This window comes from Ranitomeya imitator, chromosome 2 (assembly GCF_032444005.1).
Source record: "Ranitomeya imitator isolate aRanImi1 chromosome 2, aRanImi1.pri, whole genome shotgun sequence".
Lineage (NCBI taxonomy): Eukaryota > Metazoa > Chordata > Amphibia > Anura > Dendrobatidae > Ranitomeya > Ranitomeya imitator.
The window spans coordinates 633132189-633157870 of NC_091283.1; the positions used below are offsets into that span (position 1 = coordinate 633132189).

Genomic DNA, 25682 nt, shown 5'->3' on the forward strand with positions numbered 1-25682 from the left:
GCGACCATTTTGTCAAATGGTAGAAAAGTAAACAGAGAGAAAACTACGTCATGATAGAGTGTATAATAGACGGGCGGGCTATGCTGTATACAGTGTGTGACAACGCTACTGCCGTGCAGGGCGTTCTTTTATTGGGCTCCTTTAAGTGCGTCACCACAACCGTGTGACTGAGTGTGGGAGGCACGGCCATTGTGTGACTGGGGGAGGGGAGGAGAGTCACATGACCGCCGCCGCCGGGGAGGCTGAACTTTTTAGGTGAAGTTTGCAGGACAGGACACTGGGAGGAAGGAACAGACAGAGGCTGCTCGGAATGGGAGCGTGGAAGTAACGCGGCGTCGGTGGACGGTGTGTGTGAGGGCTGAGGACCGCAGGTGGGTGGCCAGGGACGCACAGTGTGAATTGTCCTGCCTGTCTCTATCACGTTTGGGGAGTATGGTCCCTAGTCATCATTTGCAGGGGGTGAAGTTCCTTTACCTCCTTGTTTTGTGGGATTAGTTGCCATTTTTGGCCACCAAATTGATCAAACGATCACCTGATTAATGAATTTGGCGCAAAGGAAAAATGGGCTTTTTTCCTGTCTTTTGTCTAAAAAGAAAAGATTGCCCCAAACTGTTGGCATGCTCAGGCATACACAGGGGGGAGTCAGGTGGTGCCACATTGTGACTTTATAAAAAGTTGCAATTAATGAATCAAATGAAAAGCTCTAAAAATCCCTATACACCGGCCACAAAGTGAAAAAAAACCCCACCGGCCGGCAGCAATAGAATAGACTACAAATCTAGGCTTCCTTATTCTGTATTGCTGCTGTACAAAGATAATCTCACACGTCTGCTCCTGTCGCATTGGGGCTCAAGGTCTCATTTCCCTCAGACACGCTGGGGACGGCTTTTTAGGAAGGTGTGTGCGAAAACCCCCCAAAAACGGGAACGTAAAGACGCCGTGCAGGTGGTCACCGTTGTCCGATTGGTACCCAGGACCCCAGTGCCACAAAGCAACTATGCAAATTGCCCCTTCTGAGGAAAAGAGGACTTAACTCTATAGCGCCACCTGTTGGAAGTAGCGATCCTACAAGTCACAATCAACCCTTTAACGAGTCGTGCAATATGACTTAGGATAAAAGCCAAATCAGTATCTCAATTCGCAGACACGGTGTTTCGGGCTGTTGGCCCTCGTCAGTGCGTTTTTTCCGTACGAATGGTTCGGTTCATCTATTGGTGTACCCACCTGTCACATTGTGTACCCCATTGAAGGTCGGAAACTACACTACCTAACATGCCTGTTCTAGACGGGCAGGGTGGATCCAGCACTAAAGAACAGCTGCAGACACAGAGGAGGGTCACTCAGTGACTGAGCATAGTAACTGCCCCATATTCGGCCGCCCACTCCACCACCAGTCTAAGGGCTCGTGCTCATCTGCGAGAAAAATGGACAAGTGCAATCTGATTAAAACATCGGCTTGCACTCTGACCAATGTTAATTTATATTCAATGTTTGTATTGTCAGGTGACATTAAGCTCAGGGTTTAGTAGTGTAGTGGCATCAATAAGAAACCCCCCTTTACACACCCCATAGTCAAATTGTAAAAAAAAAAAAACACCCAGAATAAAATTAGTTTTTTTTTTGTTTTTTTTAAATAATGACAGACAATGAACTCTTCACCTCAATGATGTCAGTGGGAAGTGAGAACGCCCCTATGGCGCTCGCGCTGATGTCATTGAGGTGAACATTGGATATGAATTCCTCTCACCTTTTTCCCGTCACCGCGAGTTACTGGGACGCTCAAGCACGCACAGCTCAGTGTCTCTGCTTCCTGACATGCTGAATTCTTACATCGTGCCAGTGTTCAGCATGCCAAGTAGATGTAGCACAGCTAGAGTCGGGAAAGTGAGGAATATGTTTGTTTTTTAACTCTTTTACAGGGCACATGGGCATCGGAGGATTAGACGCCTCTCCATTACCAATATCCATGGCCCCTTCCTAGCCTATTAATATTGGCCTGCAGCTGTCTGCCTTGCCTTTGCTGGTTATTAATTATAGGGACACCCTACATAATTTTTTTTTTTTTTTTGTGTCCTTCATTTTTATATCTAAGAAAGACCAAAAGGAGGAGGCTCCGAGACGCAGGTTACTTATTGCAGGAAAAAAAGTATTGGGGTAAAGAGGTGTCTAAAGTAAAAATACCTTTATTAACTAGTACGGTAAGTGGCGGCACAGAAGGCACTCACAAACATGATTAGGTAAAAAATATACAGTACAGACCAAAAGTTTGGACACATTTTCTCATTTAAAGATTTTTCTGTATTTTCATGACTATGAAAATTGTACATTCACACTGAAGGCATCAAAACTATGAATTAACACATGTGGAATTATATACTTAACCAAAAAGTGTGAAACAACTGAAATGATGTCTTATATTCTAGGTTCTTCAAAGTAGCCACCTTTTGCTTTGATGACTGCTTTGCACACTCTTGGCATTCTCTTGATGAGCTTCCAGAGGTAGTCATGAAAATACAGAAAAATCTTTAAATGAGAAGGTGTGTCCAAACTTTTGGTCTCTACTGTATATATAAAAAGTAATAATCAAATATATTGGAAACGCAGCAGCAGTTAGTATATAGAAATGGATATAACCCACAAATAAAGTACAACGTGAAAAAGCCATATGTGACTATAGATGTGCACAAGTAAATATAAGAGATGTAAATAATACGAGGGTATATGTATATGCTCATTTGTAACTTAAATGTTGCAGACAGTATAATGTATAGAGAAGCTAAGTATAAGCCCATACACATGGGGGAGGAGGGGATAAGGTAAATTGAAGTATTACCAAAAGGTAAGGGAAAACAAAGTTGACAGTGACAGGCTTATATGAACATACCTAAAAATGCAGATCCTATGGAGGGTATCCGTTAGAGAAGCCATGTCATGGCAGCGGGGATCCGGTAGTAAAAGCCATGGGTGTATTCAATAGTGTATAGCAGGGGTGTCAAACTGCATTCCTCGAGGGCTGCAAACAGGTCATGTTTTCTGGATTTCCTTGTACTGCACAGGTGATAATTTAATCACCTACACAAATAATGAGTTGGTGATTAAATTATCACCTGTGCAGTACAAGGAAATCCTGAAATTATGACCTGTTTGCAGCCCTCGAGGAATGCAGTTTGACACCCCTGGTGTATAGGGAGGTACTCGTACACGTAGGGGTACATACCAGGAGGCTGCTGTGCTGGGTGAGAAGACTTGTAAAGGCCGAACCCCAGTAAAGGCTGAAGTTAATAGCCTGGAAAGCTCCATATGTATTACCCACTTCTCAGACTATAAATATCTGCCCATAGCTTTCCCTCTGCTGGTTAATAATATTTCAGGGGACCACACTCCTTTTTTTTTTTTTTTTTTCTTCAGAGAATTATTTATTATTAAAAATACACGTACAGTAAGCTACACAGGCAAAGCTCTCATTATATACCTCACTCACATATTTCTATATCTAATAAATATAGGTAGATTTTCGATCCCTCTATCTACAGGGTAAGGCTGGGGTCACTAGTGTATAATATGGACAAGTGCTATACGAGAAAAAATTGCATAGCACTCTGACCAATGTTAATCTATGGGGAAGCTCACATCTCCATTGGGGAAGCTCACATAACCCATAGACTTTTGCCAATGAAAGTCTATGGGTGTGAGAAAAAAAACGGACACCACACGGACCATCAGTGTGACTTGCGGGAAATACGCACCGGTGTCCTTTGAAAATCCGGCAATTCATGTGCAGTACACAGTAAAATCACACTGACCGGTTAGAATAGAATACATATATACACAAATACATATATAGGGACCAAAAAAAATGGAAGGCAGCACTCCAGGTTTTAGCAAAAAATATAAGTGGACTTTATTGGGCCCACATGGGGTGTGTGTGTGTGTGTGTATACATATACATATATATATATATATATATATATATATATATATATATATATATATATATATATATATATATATATATATATCACAAATATATCTTTGTATGTCCTAGAGATATAGAAAGATTAGCCGGTAATTCATTTGTAAATCCATGCAGAATTGTTTGTATTGGTCACACACATCTGTGTATCAATTCATATAGTGTGTGTGCAAATTATGGGACTTGTATATATTTAATAAAAGAATATTTTTTGGGGAAAAAATGGCGTGGGCAATTTTCTGTGCCAGAGAGGGAAAGCTAGCGACTGGGGGCCAATGTTTATAGCTTAGGAAGGGGTTAATACCCATGGATCTTCCCAGGCTATGAATCTCAGCCCACAGCTGTGCATTTAGCCTTTACTCGCTATTAAAATAGGACGACTCCCCCCTCAAAAAATGACGTGGGGTCCCCTAAAATTAATAGCCAGAATAGGCTGTGCAGACAACTGCGAGCTGATATTCATAGCCTAGGAAGAGACCATGGTTATTTCCCTTTATATTGTAAGGTGACATCAAGCCGGCTTATTAATGGAGAGGTGTCAATAAGACACCTATCCATTACTAATCCTATAGTTGTTAATGGGTTAAAAAAAGACACAGCCAGAAAAAACTATTTTAAGGAAATGAAACACTAAACACAGTTTGACCATTTTATTGTTACTGCTAATCCATGCAACGCCCTCGATCTCCTGTAAAACAAAAAAACAATATACCATACGTGTCCGGCGTTCAGTCAGTCCCATGCCATAATCCATATCTGGGATATATACAGCTTAGAACCGGGAGCGGTGCTAATGCGACCGGCCCAGCTGTAAACTACTGGGCAATGAGTGAAATGCTGCCGGCACAGCTTCAGTGACTAGCGCTGACGTCACTGAACGCTCCCTCACAGCCTGAACACAGATGAACTCTTGGGCTGCGTGTCCACCTTCAGGATGGCCGGTGGTATCCATTTCTGGGATGCGATGATGCCGGATGTGTTCACAGCACACATCCGGCATCATCGCTCCCCACCATAGGGCCCTGTGCTATATCTTGCGGCGATGCTGCGTCGCCGCAAGATATACGGACATGCTGCGATCTGAAAAGACGCGCAGCATGTCCGGAGTCGCAGGGCCGCCGTGTGTGTGTTACCACGCATAGTGGAGACGGGATTTCATTAAATCCCCTCCACTATGCTGTAACATCTGGACGCTGTGTGTCTGACGCTGCGGCTCTATGCAGCGTCACACGCAGCGTTTCCTGCACGTGGAAACATACCCTTGAGCGTGGGAAAAAGCCAGCTGATTTTCCCACGCCCAAGAGTTCATTGCGGATCAAGCTGTGAGGGAGCGCAGCATCAGTGACATCACCTCTATTAACTTATGTCACGGATGCTGCGCTCCCTCACAGCTTGATCCGCAATGAACTCTTGGGCGTGGGAAAATCAGCTGGCATTTTCCCACACTTAAGAGTTCATCTGAGTTCAGGCTGTGAGGGAGCAAGATGGGTCATTGAGGAACCCGTGCACTATGATAACAAGTGCCCAGTGAGCAGCCTCTTTATATGTATTGTCCTGGACTTTCTGCATAGAACATTTCCTGACCTATCTCGCCTGCTCTGGCTGACAACTGTAGCTGCCAGTTAGGAAATCACTGTAGCTGTCAGAGCAGAGTGTCACAAAAAAGTGACACTGGCCAATCGCAGAGCATATCGGACAGCCAGTAGAATCTCTGTTTGATATCCATTTCTAACTGATTCAGTTTTAGAAGAAAAATAGAGCTGTAATGCTAATTGAAACATTATCCAAATTGTCTCTTCAGCGAGGGAGAGGACTTGAATTCTATAGCGCCACCTGTTGGAAGTAGCTATCCTACAACTCACTATTGACTTTTTAACAAGTCTTGCAATATGACTTGGGATAAAAGCCAAATCAGATTCCTAAGTCATAAATTCTAAGACTAAGTAATATTGGAAGACTCGTCAAAGGGTCGGTAGTGACTTGTAGGATTGCTGCTTCCAACAGGTGGCGATATAGAGTTCAAGTCCTCTTCCTCTGAAGAGGCAATTTGCATATTGAAATTTCCCAGAGGAGCATTGCATGGCGAATAAGCCTCCTTACCTTGGCATCCCAGAGTCAGTATGTCACTCTCCACAAGGAGAAACCCTACTCCTCAGACCTCAATGGAAACATTAAATTTGAAACTATGGTTTTCCTTTTGTATTCATTTGCAAAAGTTATTGTTAGTGTCATCTCTGAACACCTCCAGTTTTCTAGACCTAAGCAGTTTACCAAGTCTGGAAGAGATCCCCTATCCTCAGGGAATAACATGCAGATTGACGGAGAGTCCGATTACTGAGACCCCCCTCCCTTCAAGCCAATATGAATGGAGAGGTGGTTGATAATTTTCCCCTCCATTCTATTCATTTTCTTTGGGACTTCGGGGCATAGCTGAGCACAGAATTCGGCTGTTCTTCTGCATTGCCTTTAAAAATGAATGGTGTGGAGGTGGGGATTGATCACCGCTCCATTCATATGGAGGTCTGGATCGGTGGGGGTCCTATAAATAAAAGATAAGGTTTAACACACACCTTTAAAACGGTTGTCTAGGTTTGGCGTGAAAGTTTGCAAACACTCTCTGTGTCTATAGGCTTGTGAATCCTCACAGCGCGTGTAGTCTGTATTTTGTGGGTGGGCATGTGACCACAAGTATGCGACATGCCTACTTTTAGCCACATTCCGGCTACACAAGCGCAGCCTCACTAAATTCGTGTGTATTGAGTAAGGCTGCGCATGTCTAGTCGGAATGTGTCCTGGTGTATACATATATCATACGTGTGGTCACATGACCACCCGGCATTAGAGAATCTTGACGGTACGCTGTGCACACTGTGAGGATTCGCAAGTCTGCAGACAGAGTGACTGCAGAATTTTAAGCCCAGCATCGACAACCCCTGTCACCAGAAATAACACTGTTAATCTGCCGGTGAACAGCGTTATGATGCCGTCCGGCGCCTCCACGTAGCAGTGAGAAAATGATCTCTAATCTCCCCGCCAGCATTCGGTATTCAGTCGTGCGGGCGGTGACGACTTGAATTTTCCCATCTCAGTTGTATATTCTGATCTGTTAAGGTGAATATTAGCCGAATAACTCCAAATATGCAAAAGAAAAATTTGAAATATGAGAGAATTTATATTTGACTTTTTTTTTGGCCCATTTTTTCAGAGGAAAATCGCCCTCCCCCATTACCCGGTGAGCATTTGAAGTTTATACAGCGTGGAGTTGGAGCATCTGCATCTGAATAGTGATACGGTCAAAATATTCACTTGCCTAATAATTGTGCACACAGTGAAGAGGAAAAAAATCTTCATCTTTTCCAAACTGTGGCTGTCATAGGGCACGTGACAAAAATTGTAAAAAAAATAAATAAAAAGCTTAAAGGATTATTCGTGTGTAACCAGGTTTAATTAAATAGATCTCCTAGACTTGACGGGGCTGGTGGACTTATTTTGTAATTCAGTCAAAATAGCTCTAACTGGGCTCATAAAATGCTGATTTCATTTCCAGGATTGTATAGCCATTCTGATAGGGATTATTAAAATAAGTACATCAGCCACATCAGGTCTGAGAGCTAGTTAATAATGTATTCACCTGGTATTGCAAAATCTAATGACTGATGAACTTTAAAACTTAAAGCAGAGCCCACTGACATGATTTGCTGGAGTACTCTCATTTTAAGGCCATTGCACCCTTAGCCATGAGAACACAGTATTCTGGCTTCTGTACTGCATGACTGCCAATAAAGTGAGGTCAAAGGATAAAAAGCAAACAAATCCTCACCCTTCTAGATAATAAGAATGAATAAATTCCTCCTGAAAAGGAAGGTGAAGTTGGGGGGGGGGGGGGGGGGGGACAAGAATTTCTGATGAAATCTGGCTATGGTGCCAAGGGGTTAAAGCAAATATCTAACCAGTCAAGTCATGTGGCACCAATTCAGGATTTAAAAGCAGGACATGATGGAGAGGAAATGTCATCTATGTGACCAACCCAAAATTGATTGAGCTCCTGGTATTTTCACACTAAAGACTGCATAGAGACTCCAGAACATGCAGCAACCAGTGCAGAGCTATTGTGTGAGAGCCGTCCGAGCAGAACGGCAAGGAAGACACCGACAGCTTAAAGCACCGCTTCGATGGGCTTTTTCTCATTTCAGTGCTGGAGTGGTGGCAGTAATAGAAGTTCCTTTCCCCTAGTGTTATACCAACCAGCAGCTGTATTCTTCTATTCTAGGCGCCATCTTGTGACCAAAGCTCCTGACTAACTGGAAGTCAGAGGTAACGGTCACAAGTTCTCGGTGTAAGCCTGAGACCCTCATTCTGGCTCTCATAAATTTCCATGGAGCAGTGACTTCCGGCTTACCCAGCATACACTGGAGCAATCCAGCAGGTCACAACAGCCTCCACGTGCCTGTATGACCTCCCTACAACGCCTGGGTATGCTCCTGATGAGACGGTGGATGGTCTACTGAGGGAATCTCCTCCCAGACCTCCTGGACAGTCTGTGGTGCAACGTGACGTTGGTGGATGGTGCGAGACATGATGTCCCAGATGTGTTCAATCGGACTCAGGTCTGGGGAACGGGCAGACCAGTCCATAGCTTCAATGCCTTCTTCTTGCAGGAGCTGCTGACACACTCCAGCCACATGAGGTCTGGCATTGTCCTACATTAGGAGGAACACAGGGCCAACCGCACCAGCATATGGTCTCACAAGGGGTCTGAAGATCTCATCTCGGTACCTAATGGCAGTCAGGCTACCTCTGGTGAGCACATGGAGGGCTGTGCGGCCCTCCAAAGAAATGCCACCCCACAACATTACTGACACACTGCCAAACCGGTCATGCTGAAGGATGTTGCAGGCAGCAGATCACTCTCCACGGCGTCTCCAGACTCTGTCACATGTGCTCAGTGTGAACCTGCTTTCATCTGTGAAGAGCACAGGGCGCCAGTGGCGAATTTGCCAATCCTGGTGTTCTGTGGCAAATGCCAAGCATCCTGCATGGTGGTAGGCTGTGAGCACAACCCTCATCTGTGGACGTCGGGCACTCAGACCATCCTCATGAAGTCTGTTTCTAATTGTTTTTGCAGACACATGCACATTTGTGGCCTGCTGGAGGTCATTTTGCAGGGCTCTGGCAGTGCTCCTGCTGTTCCTCCTTGCACAAAACCTGAGGTAGCGGTCCTGCTGCTGGGTTGTTGCCCTCCTACACATCTCCTGGTGTACTGACCTGTCTCCTGGTAGCGTCTCCAGCCTCTGGACACTACGCTGACAGACACAGCAAAACTTCTTGCCACAGCTCACATTGTGCTATCCTGGATAAGCTGCACTACCTGAGCCACTTGTGTGGGTTGTAGAGTCCGTCTCATGCTACCACGAGTGTGAAAGCACAACCAACATTCAAAAGTGACCAAAACATCAGCCAGAAAGCATTGGTACTGTGATGTGGAGTTACCACTGTGATAGCCGCTCTCCTGATCTCACTGCAGAGCTGAGTGTGATTACATCTGACATCTGCAGGTTCCGCTCAGGTTCAGCTTCCATCTCACAGGCAGACAGGGCTGCAATATTGTACAGCAGAGCGGAGAGAGAAGCAAAAAATGTGTTTGCAAGAAGACAAATTTAATATTTCCTGTTCTGTTAATTACTTCTCTCACACTGATAACTCCCCTTTCATGTAAAAAAAAGCTCTGGAGGCAGAGTTATCTCCGAGCACCATCTGCTCTCGGAGCCTGGAAGAGGTCACTTATATAAAGTGATAAAAGATGACTTCTCAGCACCAACACATCTGATATGAGACATACAGGTAGGAATCTCCTCAGCTGTCTGTAGCCTGTATGCCCATATTATTAGTTTAGATAGGTCAAATGTGGTGACAGATTCACTTTTAAAAACAAAATGTCTTGACACGATGAACAATTAAAGGGGTTTTCACGACAAGCGCTGCTTCACCGCTTCCAGCCCTTTGTGCCCCATTGGTTTCCAAAGCAATGTCGTCTGACCATTGCAGCCAATTAGAAAGCGAACCCTGATTAGCTGCACCTGCCCATGAGGAGAGTGAAGGTTTGGCTTTCAAATATATGCTACACCCTGAGGCCATTAATATTTGTGTGGCCAGTAGCAGGAAAACCCTCTTACTATTTCCTTTTACTGGCACTTAAGGCCCTAGGTTAACGCCAGTAAAACATGCCCGTAGCATTATCCATGTGCCACAAAACTTTTCAATTAGCACAATGCAGTCAGGCAGGTAACATCGAGAAGCATGATTCTTCACTCCACAGCAGACTTTTCCATCGTTCCAGAGTTTATTGGTGGCGACTTCACCACTACTCCATCTGACAACTGGCATTGTGCTTGGTGATGTAAGGTTTGCATGCAGCTATTTGTTGAAGGAAACCCATGCTATAACACTCCCAGTGCACAGGTTTTATGCTGATATATTAACCCCTGGTTTCGGGCAATATGGCCATATGAGCGCCATTTTTCGTGATCTGGGGTTGGGTGAGGGCTTATTTTTTGCACGCCTAGCTGATATGTTTATTGATACAATTTAAGGTGTAGATACGATGTTTTGATCTCCTATTATTGCATTTTATTGCAATGTAGCGGCGATCAAAAAAAAAATGTAATTCTGGCTTTTTGATTTTTTTCTTTTTCTTGTTACACCGTTTAACAATTGGGTTAATTCTTTATTATATTGATAGATGGGGTGATTCTGAACGCTGGGATACCAAATGTGTATATTTGACATGCCGACCTATTGTTGACCCGTGGTCATGTGATGGGGGCAGCCAGTCATGCCCTTCCTGTAAGCGCAAGTTAAATGATGGGATGCATTTAACTAGTTACCAGGCGCCGGTAAATCATTAATTCACCTGAGGCTGTTGTGTGCACATGTCAGATCAGCTGTCATGTGCCTGGAAAGGTGTGGGCTCAGCGCTGGAGCCTGCACCAAGACGGGGGATTCTGACGTGCTTACTATTTACGTCGGAAAGCGTTGATGTCAGACAAGGTTTGGAGTTATGGAGTTGGCAGAGTGTCGGTGACTTTTATGCATGTGGCATTTCTGCTCTATGCCTTTATATGTTCTCCACTTTGTGGTTAAGTTGCTATGATGCTTTATCTTTTCAATAATATCCCTCACGGTTGATTATGGAATATGGAGGGAAGAAACTTTATGAACTGACTTGTTACCTCAGTAGTAACCTAATGCAGGACCACGCTGATACCAGTGAGCTATTAGACCTCGTTCACAAGTTCAGTATTTTCTCAGTATGTGTAAGCCAAAACCAGGAGAGGAACAATCAAAGAACAAGTATAATAGAAACACGTCACCACTTCTGAATTCATCACCCACTAATGGCTTTGACTTACACATACTGAGGTAAAATACTGACCAAATACTGAAAATGTTGAACGTGGCTTTAGAACAAACCAGTCTCTTACACATCAGTAAAGACAGACTGCAAGGTGAGGGGCTGGATTTTCTATATCTGTGCTAATGGGACTGAATGGCAACCTGAATTGCATTTCCCAATACTATTTTCCCCACAATGTGTCAGATGTATGACTTGACATGTATCTATGTTGAACCTCCTCCCTGTCTGACAAATGCTAAATGTGCATTTGTCATCAGACAGGGTTTTGGGAAGGCTGTATCTCATGGTATGTATTTTTTCTGATTTTTTTCTGTTAGTTGCACCACCTCTGCCATCTAGATGTCCACATCAACTTGTAAGGCTACTTTCACACTTGCGTCGTTTGGAATCCGTCGCAATGTGTCGTTTTGGGGAAAAAACGGATCCTGCAAATGTGCCCACAGGATGCGTTTTTTTTGCCCATAGACTTGTATTGCCGACAGATCGCGACGTATGGCCATACGTCGCGCCGGTCGTGCACTGGATGCATCGTGCTTTGGCGGACCGTCGGCACGAAAAAACGTTCAATGTAACGTTTTTTCGTACGTCGCGTCCACCATTTCCGACCGCGCATGCGCGGCCGGAACTCCTCCCCGGGACCTAGAATGGGCAGCAGATGCGTTGGAAAAACTGCATCCGCTGCCCACGTTGTGGCGAATTTTCACAACGTACGTGGGGCCGACGCATAGCGGCAGCCCCGTACCGACGCAAGTGTGAAAGTAGCCTAACTTGTAAACCTCTTTTAGCCTTCTCTATACCACATAACCTGGTGTCATCTGTACAAATAGAGCTGTGCTAATAAAGGGGCCGTCCAGTACGATTGTGTTTAGAGCACTACTCCAGCACTGGAGTTCTGCACTAATCTAAGTCCCTATACCTTAGTATTATACTCACAAGGCGCCATCTTCATCTCTTCCCAGTGCTGCTCCGGTCCTGCGCCTCCATCTTGTGACCACAACTTCTGACTGACCGTAAGTCGGTGTAATGGTCACAGGCTCTCATTGTAAGTCTGAGACCCTCGTTCTGGCTCTCATAGACTAAGGGCTCACTCCCACTGGCGATTAAATCGGACTAATGCTATCAGATTAAAAATCAGATCGCATTTGTTCCATTCTAATCCTATGCTTTTGTGCTCAATGGCATTTTTTTTTACTTGCTCCAATCAGATTGTGTTCAAACAGGAAAAAAACCACAGCATTCTGCAATTGCATGCTGAATTCGGATCGCACGTACCCATATAAGTCTATGGGTGGGGGTGAAACAACCCATTGAAGTCAGATATCACCTAAGTGCAGTGTAATTACCTGCGGCAATGGAGGAGATGGAGAATTTACTTTCTCCATCTCCTCTGCAGCTGGGCTCCAAATCTCTGATCTAACGGGTCATCGGTTGCAGAAGATGACTGGAGCGGGACTGATGAGATAAAAACAGCAGCTGGTAGGTATAAGACATGGGGCAGGGAGCATAGATTAGTAGCACCTCTCCATTGGTATAATTAAAACAAAACCTCTGGAGTGTTGTGTTAATGATTTACATCCAAAACTGCAGATCTTAGGAAGGCACTAAACAATTTACAGCGGCGGTGCTTCACTTTGTGCACTACAACCCGTCTGGAGCTGAAAACACCTGTCCAAGGTTACCACGTGTTCGGCCCCCCACCTACTGTTACAATAAGTCATCAAAGTAGTGGACAATAGAATTAAGCACATTTTTCAAAATTCAGTCCCAATTGTGATTGGCGACCAATATTGTTTTTGCTTTATTCACCAAACACAGTTGAACATCATTGGAGTCAATGGGAGTAGAAATGAGCGAATATGTTCACATGTAAAGCACCATGGAATAAATGGCGCTATAATAATGTTCAGAACCAATCATCAAACATAAATCTGGTACAAATAAGGTACCAAGATGGCAAATTCATATTCAGTGACTAAATCCGAGTATATTCGCTCAACTCTAGTGGACAACTTCCTTATAATATGGAAGATGAGATGAAGTCATTTAAATAATAGCAAACCAAGCACTAAACCTTGGGGTGCGCCACGTATAATCAGGGGTTAAACATAGGTGCTAGGTCCTCTGGAGCCAACTACTGACCTCCCATAGACCACAAAGGAACCGTACAACTTAAAGGCACTTGGAGACGCTTCACATAGGATTTGTGGTCAGTGTTTCATATCCATTGGTTACACCATGGTAGTACAGTATTAGGTAATGTTTCTGATGCCTGTGGTGTCTCTTTAACCCCTTTTATATGTTGTTCTTGGATAAGAATGTAATGTAAGCAGAGGTCAGTGTGTACTTAGAAACTCCTATGACAAGATATACATATAATTTTCAGATAAAACTACGCTGATCCGAGGATTTGATGGGTAACTTCACTATTGATGATGCGTTTGAGATGTCCATTGAAGATGCAGGTCCCAGGTTTGGGGCTTTACATTTTGGTGGGGATAATGAGACTCAGCAGAATCGACACAAGTACAAGGTGGGTTTTACTTCAATGCCTTCACACATATTAATGGCTCCTATGTCATAATACCTTTTTTATATTGGAGCTGGCCCAGCAATGAGCTGCAGGGGTAATGTAGTAGTATATCTCTTCTGGATGGACTGTGGCCACTAAAGCAAGGAAAGAGGAGGCCCTTCTTCTATAGCATTCACTTCCCTCTTTTGTGAACATGTTTTTTCTATTAAAAGTAATCTGACAATTCAATTTTTGGTATTTGATCTGAGCGCAACAATGTAGAGACAGAGACCCTGATTCTAGCGATGTGACTTACTGGGCAGCTTGCTATAGTTTTGATACTTTACTGGTGAGCAAACAGTAATTTCTCCATCGCCACATTGGGGGACACAGGACCGTGGGTGTATGCTGCTGTCACTAGGAGGCTGACACTAAGTGAACACAAAAAGGGTTAGCTCCTCCTCTGCAGTATACACCACCCACTGGCTCCGGATAATACCAGTTCTTGCTTAGTGTCCGTAGGAGGCACACTGCGTCTTTTTTTTTTTTTTTTCCCAGACGTTTTTATTATTTTATTTTTTTTTTATCTTTGCGCAAGAGGATGAAGGGGGCGACGGACCCTTTTAAGGGGGCCGATCTCCCCCGAAACATCAACAGGCGAGTTTACTCCCCGTGCCCTTTCCTGCGACGTGGGATGTTCGGCCGTGGACTAGCCCTGTGAAATCCTAAGGGAGCGAACCCTTAGGATACACAGAGGCACTTCCCATGAACACAGTCCGGCCGCCCTCCCTCTGCTCACCACTGAAGGAGCTTCCCAGTCCCTCTCCACCCCCTCATCAAGAGGGCGGCGGATCGAGGTTGACTGCAACCCCCCCTCATACCTCGCCTGAAGAGGAACATCAGCGGTGAGTTTGGCAGGGATGGGGGGCTCCCGAGCGCACCGTGGGCTAGGCTGTATTTTGCGGCCGGGCGCCGCTAATTTAGTCCCCGGCTTTGGCCTCAGCTAGGCCACGTTCCGCCCACAGCATGTGTAACGCGCGAGGGCCCGCCCACCGGTTCAGCGCTTCTCGCACACTGCGAGAAGCGCCCCACAAACTCTTGGCTGCCATCTTTGATGTGTGGAAACTTTCTGGACGCGGGCTCTTCTCTGTCACAGCGCTGTGACAGGACCTGGGTAGGTGCGCTGCACGCTGACACAGGCCCTCATACTCCTGCACACAGTGCTCCGCACTCCTAGCTGCACAGGTGCCCCACAGCCCTGCACGGAGGTTAACTGACAACATGTGTCTGCCTAAGCACAAAAAGTCCGAAAAAACAGTGTTCTTCACTTCTTGAACCTCCTGTCAGGCTGCGCTACCAAGCGGGCATACTGCTCCACTCTGTAATGCTTGTGACCCTAAATGCGCTCAGGAGCCCCCCGCTGCAAACGAACCCACGGTGACTACGCCTGATCAGGAAGCTTACCCTATGGCTGCGGAATCTTAAGTCTGCAGGGACCGCTCTCATTCTAAGCACAAGCGGTCATCTAGAAGCGTGTCCGTAGCTCGTCCCCCAGGCCTTCTGGTGCCTCGGCGTCCGTTAGCTCCGCTTCCCGCTCTCGCTCCCCAGGCACCTCTTCAGACCAGGACACTGATCCTGAGTCTGATGGGCCTCTAGATCTGGAGTCGACAGGTTATCGGAGCACTATAGATAGTCTCCTTGAGGCCGTCAACCAGTCCCTTCTGGTTGATGAGGAACCGGCGACCTCCAGTACGGATAATTCGGTGTCCTTCAAAAGGACCAAGCGTACTCACAGGGTGTTTGCCAATCACCCGGAGTTCCAGGACATAGTCCAGCGACACAGGGAGTGTCAAGACAAACGCTTTCAGGTCCAGAGAGCTCTGGAGTCCAAATATCCCTTTTCTCCTGATCTCGGTAAACAATGGACAGAATCACCTCCTGTGGATCCTCCTGTCTCACGTTTGTCCTCTAAAACTATCCTATCTGTGCCGGACGGATCTTCTATCAAAGATCCTACAGACCGCCTAGTTGACAGTCTCGCCCGTTCAGCTTTTGAGGCTTCAGGCTTGGCACTCTTTACCTCATTCGCTGCTACCTGGGTAGCCAAATCCATTACTTATTGGGCAGACTCTCTGCATAAGGCATTACAGAACAGTGACCTTCCTTCTGAGATAGCGGAGCTAGCAAATCAAATTTCCTTGGCTGGCGATTACTTAGTAAACGCTTCCCTGGACGCGTCGAACCGCTCTGCACTTACGGCGAGCGGACTCCGTATCTAAAAAGTCCCTCACGTCTCTGCCATACCTCAGTGGCCATCTTTTGTGAAAAGCTAGATAAACTGATTTCAGATGCTACTTGGGGGAAAAAGTACTTCCCTTCCCCAGCAGAGATTCAGGCAACCGTTCCGACGACAGCCGCAGGCTCATTTTCGTCCCTTTCATGGAACTTACGCATGGCATTCCTCAGCCAGTTCCCCTGGTTCAGGGCACCATGCCGGTAGAGACAAAATCGATTTTTCCCTTGACCGACTGTGTCCTCTCTCTCCACGGGTCAAGCAGACACTCCAATGGTGGATGCTCTGATCCTCTCTTCTCCAAGGGAGGTCTTTCCTCCCAGTCCACTGGCTGATAGTCACTACTGACGCCAGCCTCCTAGGCTGGAGAGCGGTCTTTCACCATCACACTGCGCAGGGAACCTGGACTCCTCACGAGTCTCGTCTTCCAATCAATGTCCTGGAGATTCGTGCAATTTGGCTGTCCCTAAACCAATTCAATCATCTCTTAGCAGGCTGCCCCATCTGTATCCAGTCGGACAATGCCACGGCTGTGGCTTATATAGATCATCAGAGGGGCACCCGCAGCAGAGCTGCAATGTGCGAGGTAGGGCACATCCTTCGCTGGGCTGAACACAACCACTCGGTCATATCAGCCGTTCACATTCCAGGAGTGGAAAATTGGGCCGCGGATTTCCTCAGCCGGCAAGGTCTTGCTTCAGGAGAGTGGTCTCTCCATTAGGACATATTCCAACAAATCTGCCTTCGTTGGGGTACTCCGGACGTAGACTTGATGGCTTCCTGGTTCAATGCCAAGGTACCTCAGTTTGTGGCCCGGTCCCGGGATCCCAGAGCAATCGGGGCGGATGCGCTAGTCCTTCCTTGGGGTCAGTTTCGCCTCCCTTACCGGTTTCCCCCCTGCCCCTGCTTCCTGCTTCCCACAGTCATCAGGAAGATCAAGGCAGAGGGTGTCCCGGTAATTCTCATCGCCCCATATTGGCCTCATCGGGCGTGGTATGCAGAGCTGGTCCAGCTCATCGCCGACATTCCTTAGCGCCTACCAGATCGTCCAGAACTACTTTCTCCGGGCCCGATCTACCACCAGAATTCAGGGGCCCTGTGTCTGACGGCATGGCCGTGGAATCCTGGGTTCTGACTCAAGCGGGTTTTTCTCGTGAGGTAGTTTCCACCTTAATCAATGCCCGAAAGCCGGTGTCATCGCGCATCTACCATCAGATCTGGAAGATCTTCTTTGGTGCAGAAGCAGAGGTCGCCCTCTGATGGTTTTCAACATCCCTACCATCCTGGATTTCCTCCAATTCGGTCTGGACTTGGGGCTTTCGCCAAGTTCCCTTAAAGGGCAGGTCTTGGCCTTGTCAGTCCTTTTTCTATGAAAAATTTCTTCCAAACCTCAGGCCAGAACATTCTTTCAGGGAGTCTCTCACGTTGTGCCTCCCTACAAAGCGCCTCTAGAGATTGGGACCTTAATCTGGTCCTTGGTGTCCTGCAGGAATCTCCCTTTGAGCCGTTGCAGGACATCTCTCTACCTCTCTTTTCATGGAAGGTGGCTTTTCTCGTCGCTATTACCTCGATCAGACGAGTCTCAGAGTTGGGTGCTCTTTCCTGTCGGACGCTGTTCCTTACGTTCCACCGGGACAAGGTGGTCCTTAGACCGTCCCCTACTTTCCTCCCAAAGGGGGTGTCTTCCTTCCACCTCAATGAGGATATCGTGCTTCCGTCTCTTTACCCTACTCCAACGCACTGCGTGGAGAAGGTTCTTCATTCCTTGGACCTTGTTAGAGCTCTCAGGAAGTACGTGTCCAGGACAGCATCTTTTCGACAGATGGATGCTCTGTTCGTGCTCCCGGCGGGACACCGTAAGAGACTGGCCGCTTCTAAATCGACAATCGTCAGATGGATTCGGTCAACTATTCAATAAGCTTACCGCCTCAGAGGCAAGCCTATCCCTGCGGGCCTCAGGGCATACTCCACTCGGTCGGTGGGTGCTTCCTGGGCCATTCGGAATCAAGCGTCTGTAGAGCAGGTTTGCAAAGCTGCGACCTGGTCTAGCCTGGGCACCTTTTCAAAGCATTACAATGTCTATACTCGGGCATCTTCAGATGCAAGCTTGGGTAGGTGTATTCTGCAGGCAGCGGTAGCGCACCTGTAGTCAACAGGTGCCATAAGTTGACACTGTTGGGTTATTTCCCACCCAGGGACTACTTTTGGACATCCCACGGTCCAGTGTCCCCCAATGTGGCGATGGAGAAATAGGGATTTTTGTGTACTCACCGTAAAATCCTTTTCTCCAAGCCATTCATTGTTTTAGCTTGTTGCCTATGATCAGTGTTTTTAGTCTCTGACATGTTGTTACGGTTAAAACTTGTTAATCTCCTACTGCTTTGCTACGAACTGGTATTATCCGGAGCCATTGGGCGATGTATACTGCAGAGGAGGAGCTAACCCTTTGTGTTTTTACTTAGTGTCAGCCTCCTAGTGGCAGCAGCATACACCCACGGTCCTGTGTCCCCCAATGAGTGGCTTGGAGAAAAGGATTTTACGGTGAGTACACAAAAATCCCTATTTTATCAAAACTTCAACAAGCAGCTCAGTGAGTTATAATCACTGGAATCAGGACCTCTGCCCCTATGTCATGCTGCAGGTAGCAGAAACTCGGGGACAGATTCCCTTTGAGGTTACTTCCTCCTATGGGTCGTTATTCACCAGCGTACAATTGTGCAGTATTGCTCTAGTGGAATGTATATTCACTTTTCACTACGGCAATGAATGTTTTGAGAATGAAATCTGTGACTGTGTCAGTTGTGGATCCCTTCCCCCATCACTATCACGTTCTTACATTTCATACATTCCTTTACCCTTTGACTATTCTGACCTGTTTCTTCCTAGAATTTAGAGAATGACGAAGAAACAGAGCATGTGAAAATTAAAGAGATGGAAAGGTATGAAACCTTTACTACATGTGTATTGATGCTGAATGAACGTGTAACCCCTAACCCTGATGTTCTTGTACGCCACTGACAGGATGTGGTTCCCACAGGATGGTCTACTTCTGGGGTGGGCAATTAATTTTCTGGAGGGTCCACATGAGATACTGTTGCGGAGGCCTAACCAATAGGCTGAAATTAATTCTTCTCAATATTAATTATAATTACCGCATTCTGCGGATTATAAGGCACACCCCAAATTTTAGGGTGGAAAATAAGAAAACACTTTTTTTTAATAAAATTGTGTCTCTTATAATCGGTTTTTACAGTAGCATACCGGAGAGGCGGTGGGAGTGGAGCAGGGTCCCAGGTGGCAGGATCGCTGCTGCAGGAAGCTAGCGGAGGCAGGAGATGCTGCTGTGCAAGCCCGCCGCCATTTTTGCAGAGGAAAAAAAATTATGCTTCATCAAGATGGCGGCGCCTGCGCAGTAGCATCTATCGGAACCAGGGCCGTCAACTATTTCAGCCCTTCATCTGTCTCTGTGCGCAAGCTGCAGTTTGCCCAGGTCTGGTGTACTTGTATGTTCTCACTGTCTGATACCATGAGTGTGCCTGTAGTACATTTGGAAAATTGCTTGTTTTTAGTGCAACTAGCCATAGTTTCTAATAGTATCATTATTGGGCACAATTACTTTTCACATTTTATAACGTTTTTTTTTTTTATTATTATTTCTTCACCGTATGGAATAAATGATTTTCTGTTTAAAAAAAACTTACAGTAGGTTGCAATAATTATCCTTTGTTTTTTTTTTTTTGTTGTTTTTTTTTTTTTTTTATAATGTGCATCATATGTCTGGCAAGGGTTAAGATCAAAATTGGCCTGTTTGATTTGACAGACTGTATTAAGACCCCGATACACTGGCCAGTAATTGTCTGAAAGAAAAACACTAGTTCCTGACCAGTGGTCCATGTAACCTTATCAGCAGACGTACGTGCAAAATATTTCTTTGTCGGCTGTTTGGATTGTGTATGTAGACCATAAAATAACCGTGCAAACTGTATGGTCCATATACAGACTGCATTGCTCAGTGTAAAAGGTGCCATTTGGCTAGTGCCATTTGGATATTAAGGCTGTGTACACACATAGCAGATTTTTCGCGTTTTTTTATTTCACGGTTTTTCACTATAAAAACGCTATAAAACCGTGAAAAAAAACGCTCACATTAAGCATCCTATTTAATAGAATGCAATCCGCATTTTTTGTGCACATGCTGCATTTTTTTCCTGAGCGGATTCGCATTCCAGAAAAAAACGCAGCATGTTCATTAAATTTGCGGAATTGCGGGGATTCCGCACACATAGGAATGCATTGATCTGCTTAATTCCCGCATGGGGCTATGCCCACCATGCGGGAAGTAAGCAGATCATGTGCGGTTGGTACCCAGGGTGGAGGAGACTCTCCTCCACGGACTGGGCACCATATAATTGTTAAAAAAAAAAAAAAAAAAAAGAATTAAAATAAAAAAAATCGTGATATACTCACCTTCGATGGCCCCCGTAGTCTTCCTGCCTCTCAGCGCTGCACGCGGCCACTTCCGTTCCTGTAGATGGTGTGTGAAGGACCTGCGATGACGTCGCGGTCACGTGACCGCAACGTCATCGAAGGTCCTGCACACACACCATCTACAGGAACGGAAGCTGCTGAGGAGATCGGCTGTTTGCGGTAGGTGAGTATAACCATTTTTTTTTATTATTTTTAACATTCTATCTTTTACTATTGATGCGGCATAGGCTGCATCAATAGTAAAAAGTTGGTCACACTTGTCAAACACTGTTTGACAAGTGTGACCGACCTGTCCAATCAGTTTTCCAAGTGATGCTACAGATCGCTTGGAAAACGCTAGCATTCTGCAAGCTAATTATTCTTGCAAAACGCTAGTTTTCTGCGGGAATATACATGCCAATTCCGCATACGATATACCCGCGGCAGGAGGCGCAGAATTGCCGCGGAAATTTCCGCGGCAATTCTGCAACGTGTGCACTTAGCCTAAGACTATCAGTCGGGGGCCGTATAAAATGACTAACTTGAAATTTATCTGCTATATTTGGTCAAAGATTTAACTAACTCACCACTAATGTGATGGCCGGGGCCTGTACATCTCGGGAGGGGCTCCGGGGCCTGTACATCTCGGGAGGGGCTCCGGGGCCTGTACATCAATGAGAGACATCCGGACACTGGCACCCTTTTATTTGTAGATTGTTTGCGGGTTGCTGTAAGGGGACGTTGTACACTGACACTTACCTTCTCACCTATAGAGGTCTCCCGACACTGTCCTCTCGCAGCTCTCAGTGTTCCTTCAGTACCATTAGTAACACCACCCAGTTATCCACACAAGAATGCTTCAGGTAAGTGTTGGCCCTTTTCTTTGTAAAACCCTATTAAACATGTCGCTGAACCACTAACAAGAGTTGGTATCACTCTGGTGAACTTGGCCCTTCCATGTAATTTCACGGGTTAACATAGGATTCTTATCTAAACTTGTGGCAATTTTATATAATAAAATTTTGTGGCTGATTGCAAGAAAACCACTTCCAAAAGCCTCACATCTGTATGGACATGCCAGCTGCAATGCTGCTTCAGAAGTTCTCCTTCTATACATTCCATTTTATCTATGTGTATTTGCAGCGGCTGTAGAACTTGTGTGATATGCCCGCATCATCATAGCTCCATTTATTGCTTCTCTGATGGCCACAATACAGTATTCTATAGTATCATCCCCTTTCCGTGCTCACTGCTTTATATATGTGATATGTTGCTGGGATCCCACTGATCCCATGTGAATGGAGCTGCAGTAGGTCTTGCGCTCTACCACTCCACTCATCCTCGGTGAGACCCCCGGAGGTCAGCTGGTCTCTGGCACATCTCTCTCAAGGAGTACCCTGTTATTTCACTTCTCCTATGTTGACACAGGCTGGCTGATCATTTTTGTTGCCTTGTAATGAATTCACCATTCCTGTGTCTCCTCCAGCTGGACCAGACACCCTCTTGTACAGAAGAATAAGAAGGTTGTCCTGTCGTCTTTTCTGCTCCTTCTTCTAGGCTTGGGTGAGCATTGTCATGTGTATCCCCTACCTTTTTTTTATGTGGCTGATCTGCTAATAATTTGTTTTCTTTTCTCTCCAGTGTTTGTGTTTGTCGGTGTGGGACTACAAGTCAGCCCATCACCAGGTTCGCAGCACACTTTACTGCAGTGTTTTGTGCACCATAAGTACTGTTTCCATGTGACCAATGACTAGTCCAGTGTTCCTCTTATTTCTACAGCCGTGTCCAGTGCCATCTTCTTCGTGCCGGGTTTACTACTGTTGATTCCAGGAGGTGAGGCATTGTGCTTTTTATTCTTTCCTTTACAGCTCAAGAGCTGCACTCACAATGTTGCTGGTTGTTGACGGACACATCCAGAACAAGCTTGTTAAATGCTTCCAATGACTGAGCTGTACCCTTAAAATGCATTAGTCTTTCCTACTTAAGATCATAGTACAGTACTTGGTGTGAACCGACACATACCAGAACACAAATACCAAAGCCAGCTCTGTGCAATTGCCAAGATTTCAGGGAATCCTGAGTGATTGCAGTTTGTGCAGTTATGATTGCAGCTCTGGAGTATAACACAGCATGCAACTCAGGACTAGTACAGTATAAATGATGTATGTACCCTGTGACTCTACAAACAATGAGTATATCACAGGATGTAATTTAGAATTAATACAAGATATGTGTACCTATTGACTCCAACAGCAGAATAGTGAGTGCAGCTCTGGAGTATATTACAAACTCTGTAAATATATCACATTACTTCTCTTATACTGATGCAATGTTACAGGGAGGTGTTCTATTCCTTTAAAGGGGTTGTCTGGTATTTTTATATTGATGGCTTCCCTTAATCTAGGCCATGAGTATCAGATTGATGGGGGTACGACACGAAGCACCTCCGCCAATCAGCTGTTCTTGGTGCTGACCTGATATGATCAGTTGCGGAGCTGCACAGCTCTGTCACCTGCATAGTGGCCTTGAGGATAGGCCATCAATATAAAAGCAGTGGCAACCCATCGCATCCCGTATGTATATGTCATGATGTAATCAGATAAACCTATATTGGACAAGCTGGTAATGTGGACCATTCTCCTCTTTCTTTGCAGTATACCATGTAATATTTATATATTGTGCTGTGAGGGGCCGACATGGTTTCCAGTTTTTCTACCTCCCGTATTTTGACAAGTGATTTAACCAAAAACTTCTGACCTTCAATACACTGAATGAAAAAAAGAAACACTATGGAAACCACTAAAAACTCTTAGGGCAACAGGTATGGACCACTAGAGGGCAGTGCCCGAGCCCGTGGGTGCTGCCTCTCTATCTTGCCACCATGGAAGGAATGAGGGCATCTTTATCCTCTGAAGCCAATATTTCTGTGATACAGGTGGAGATTTCAGCTTTTTTTTTTTTTTTTTATTTAATGAAATGCATATTTTTACATTGTTTGTAAGTGTTTAATGGGTTTATAAAGACATGAAAAGATTTTACTACAAAAATTGTATGCACTTTAATAGTGGTGTCGCTGCAGCAGGATGACTGTCCGGAGCATTTCATTTCTCATATGAACTTCATAACTTATCTGGATGACAGCATCATGACAAACTCTGAAAAACAGGAAAAATGGATGGACAGCGTGAAGAGTCCTTCTCATGAGTATTGCGGGAGGTTACATTGCTCAGGGTGTCGGTTACATTAACGGGAACCTGTCAGGTTGTACAGGCACTGTGATCTGTGGCCATCATGATGTGCAGGATAATATATAGTTTTGTGGAAAACATTCAGTATAACTTGAATATACTTAGAAACCCCTGGAATTTGTATGAAAGAGTCCAGTGGGCGGTTCTACTAGGAAAGACTACCAATCACTGAATAGGACTGCCCACTGGACTCATTCAAACAAACCCAGGATCTTAATGAATAAAATGCAAGTAATGAAAGTTATCCAATTACTGTAGATCATTCTGCTCTATAACATCCAGCCTGCAGATCAGATGCCATTTTCATCATAACATGTTTCTTTTAAGGGGGCACACTTGGCCCCTCAGCGAAACCTCTCCACTCCGGTCTGTGTCTCTTGTTGCAAACCATAGACGGGAATGACACTATTTTTGAAGGAAAGAAAATGGGCACGATTTCTTTTTCTCTAATCCTAGACAGGCCTTCATGTCTGGTAAAGGCATGGGAACTATCCACTTCTAGTTTGCCCTGGGCAGAAGACTGCACTGGTGCATACACGTCACCTACACTACTGTACCTTTATGGGTCGCGGGAGTCCGGATTACGAAGTGTCTTACGTTCAACTTCTTTAAAGTGTTTTTAATAAAGAAAATAAAGATACTTGTTTCTATATGTATACTGTTTTCTTCCCCAGGTCATCGATACACTGGTGTGCTAAGGTAATACATCCCTTTCCACCAGGAGGTTGCCTTAGGTTTTGTGTATACATCCCAGCAATTCTTAATGGACTTTTAAGATGAAAATAGGGTCAGCTGGGTTCTGGTATATTTAAGGGCACAAATGGGTCCACAGAATAAAGTATTCTTGCCTTTAATGGACCGATAAAGGTGTCAAAGAAATTAGTTTAAGAGATTTTCCTCCCAAAATATTTTAGGGCAAATCTGTAGGATATAACGTAAAGGGATCCTGTCATTCCCCAAATGCTATTAATCTGTAGGTAAATGGCGTTCCAATGCTGTGACGCTTACTGAAAGTACAGCTACCGTAAAAAAAAAAATAATAATGAACTTTTATTCCTCCCTGAAGCCACTGGCTGGCATGGTGGTTAGGAGAAAATCAACGGTGTTCCTCCTGGGAGCTGCCACCTTCCATCATAGGGTATGTATCTGCGCAAAGTGAGCTGTCAGACAGTCCCGGAGCGCTTTTACAGCTGCTGCTCATAGTATGTGAAGTAGAAGTGGTGGCTGAAGCCGCACTCTGTTTGTGATACATCTGAAACCACAATAATGATCACCGCCAAGTAACTTCCTAAAGATCACACTGTCAAAATCCAAGCAAAAATATTGCCTCTTCTGGGGCTACACGGCGACCCTAGTCACACAATAACATTTCTCAGACAAGTCAGGCTACTTTCACACTAGCGTTTTCTGCAATCCGTCACAATGCGTCGTTTTGCAGAAAAAACGCATCCTGCAAAAGTGCTTGCAGGATGCGTTTTTTCCCCATAGACTTGTATTGACGACGCATTTGCGACGGATTGCCACACGTCGCATCCGTCGAGCGACGTATGCGTCGTGCTTTGGCGGACCGTCGGGAGCAAAAAAACGCTACATGTAATGTTTTTTGCTCCTGACGGACCGCTTTTTCCGACCGCGCATGCGCGGCCGGAACTCCGCCCCCACCTCCCCGCACCTTACAATGGGGCAGCGGATGCGCCGGAGAAATGCATCCGCTGCCTCCATTGTGCAATGCGTTAAACACTAGCGTTGGAATCTCTCCCCGACGCATTGCGACAGGG

The 25682-nt window shown here is 45.4% G+C and overlaps 2 protein-coding genes across 5 annotated transcripts in view; one reads left to right on the plus strand and one right to left on the minus strand.

The window, feature by feature from the left end:
- The first annotated feature begins 38 nt into the window (after window positions 1-38).
- TMEM134 (transmembrane protein 134) lies at window positions 39-24554 on the plus strand. Of its 3 annotated transcripts, none has more exons than XM_069752633.1 (9): window positions 61-371; window positions 2424-2537; window positions 13771-13917; window positions 19076-19128; window positions 21430-21519; window positions 22143-22219; window positions 22298-22342; window positions 22436-22489; window positions 23311-24554. In XM_069752633.1, the coding sequence occupies exons 3-9, from the start codon at window positions 13798-13800 to the stop codon at window positions 23391-23393; spliced, it is 522 nt and encodes a 173-aa protein (XP_069608734.1). In that variant the 5' UTR covers window positions 61-371; window positions 2424-2537; window positions 13771-13797; the 3' UTR covers window positions 23394-24554. The 3 variants fall into 3 exon arrangements, with proteins under 3 accessions (XP_069608732.1, XP_069608734.1, XP_069608733.1); XM_069752632.1 differs by lacking the exon at window positions 2424-2537 and adding an exon at window positions 12347-12397 and having other exon boundaries at window positions 180-371; XM_069752631.1 differs by lacking the exon at window positions 2424-2537 and having other exon boundaries at window positions 39-371.
- The window catches only part of LOC138665289 (calcium-binding protein 2-like), a 68222-nt gene continuing 66145 nt past the window's right edge, over window positions 23606-25682 (minus strand). For both annotated transcript variants that reach the window (XM_069752630.1, XM_069752629.1), the window contains exon 6: window positions 23606-23811. In XM_069752630.1, the coding sequence (XP_069608731.1) occupies window positions 23783-23811 (29 nt within the window). In that variant the 3' untranslated portion in view covers window positions 23606-23782. The remainder of the gene's footprint in view (window positions 23812-25682) is intronic.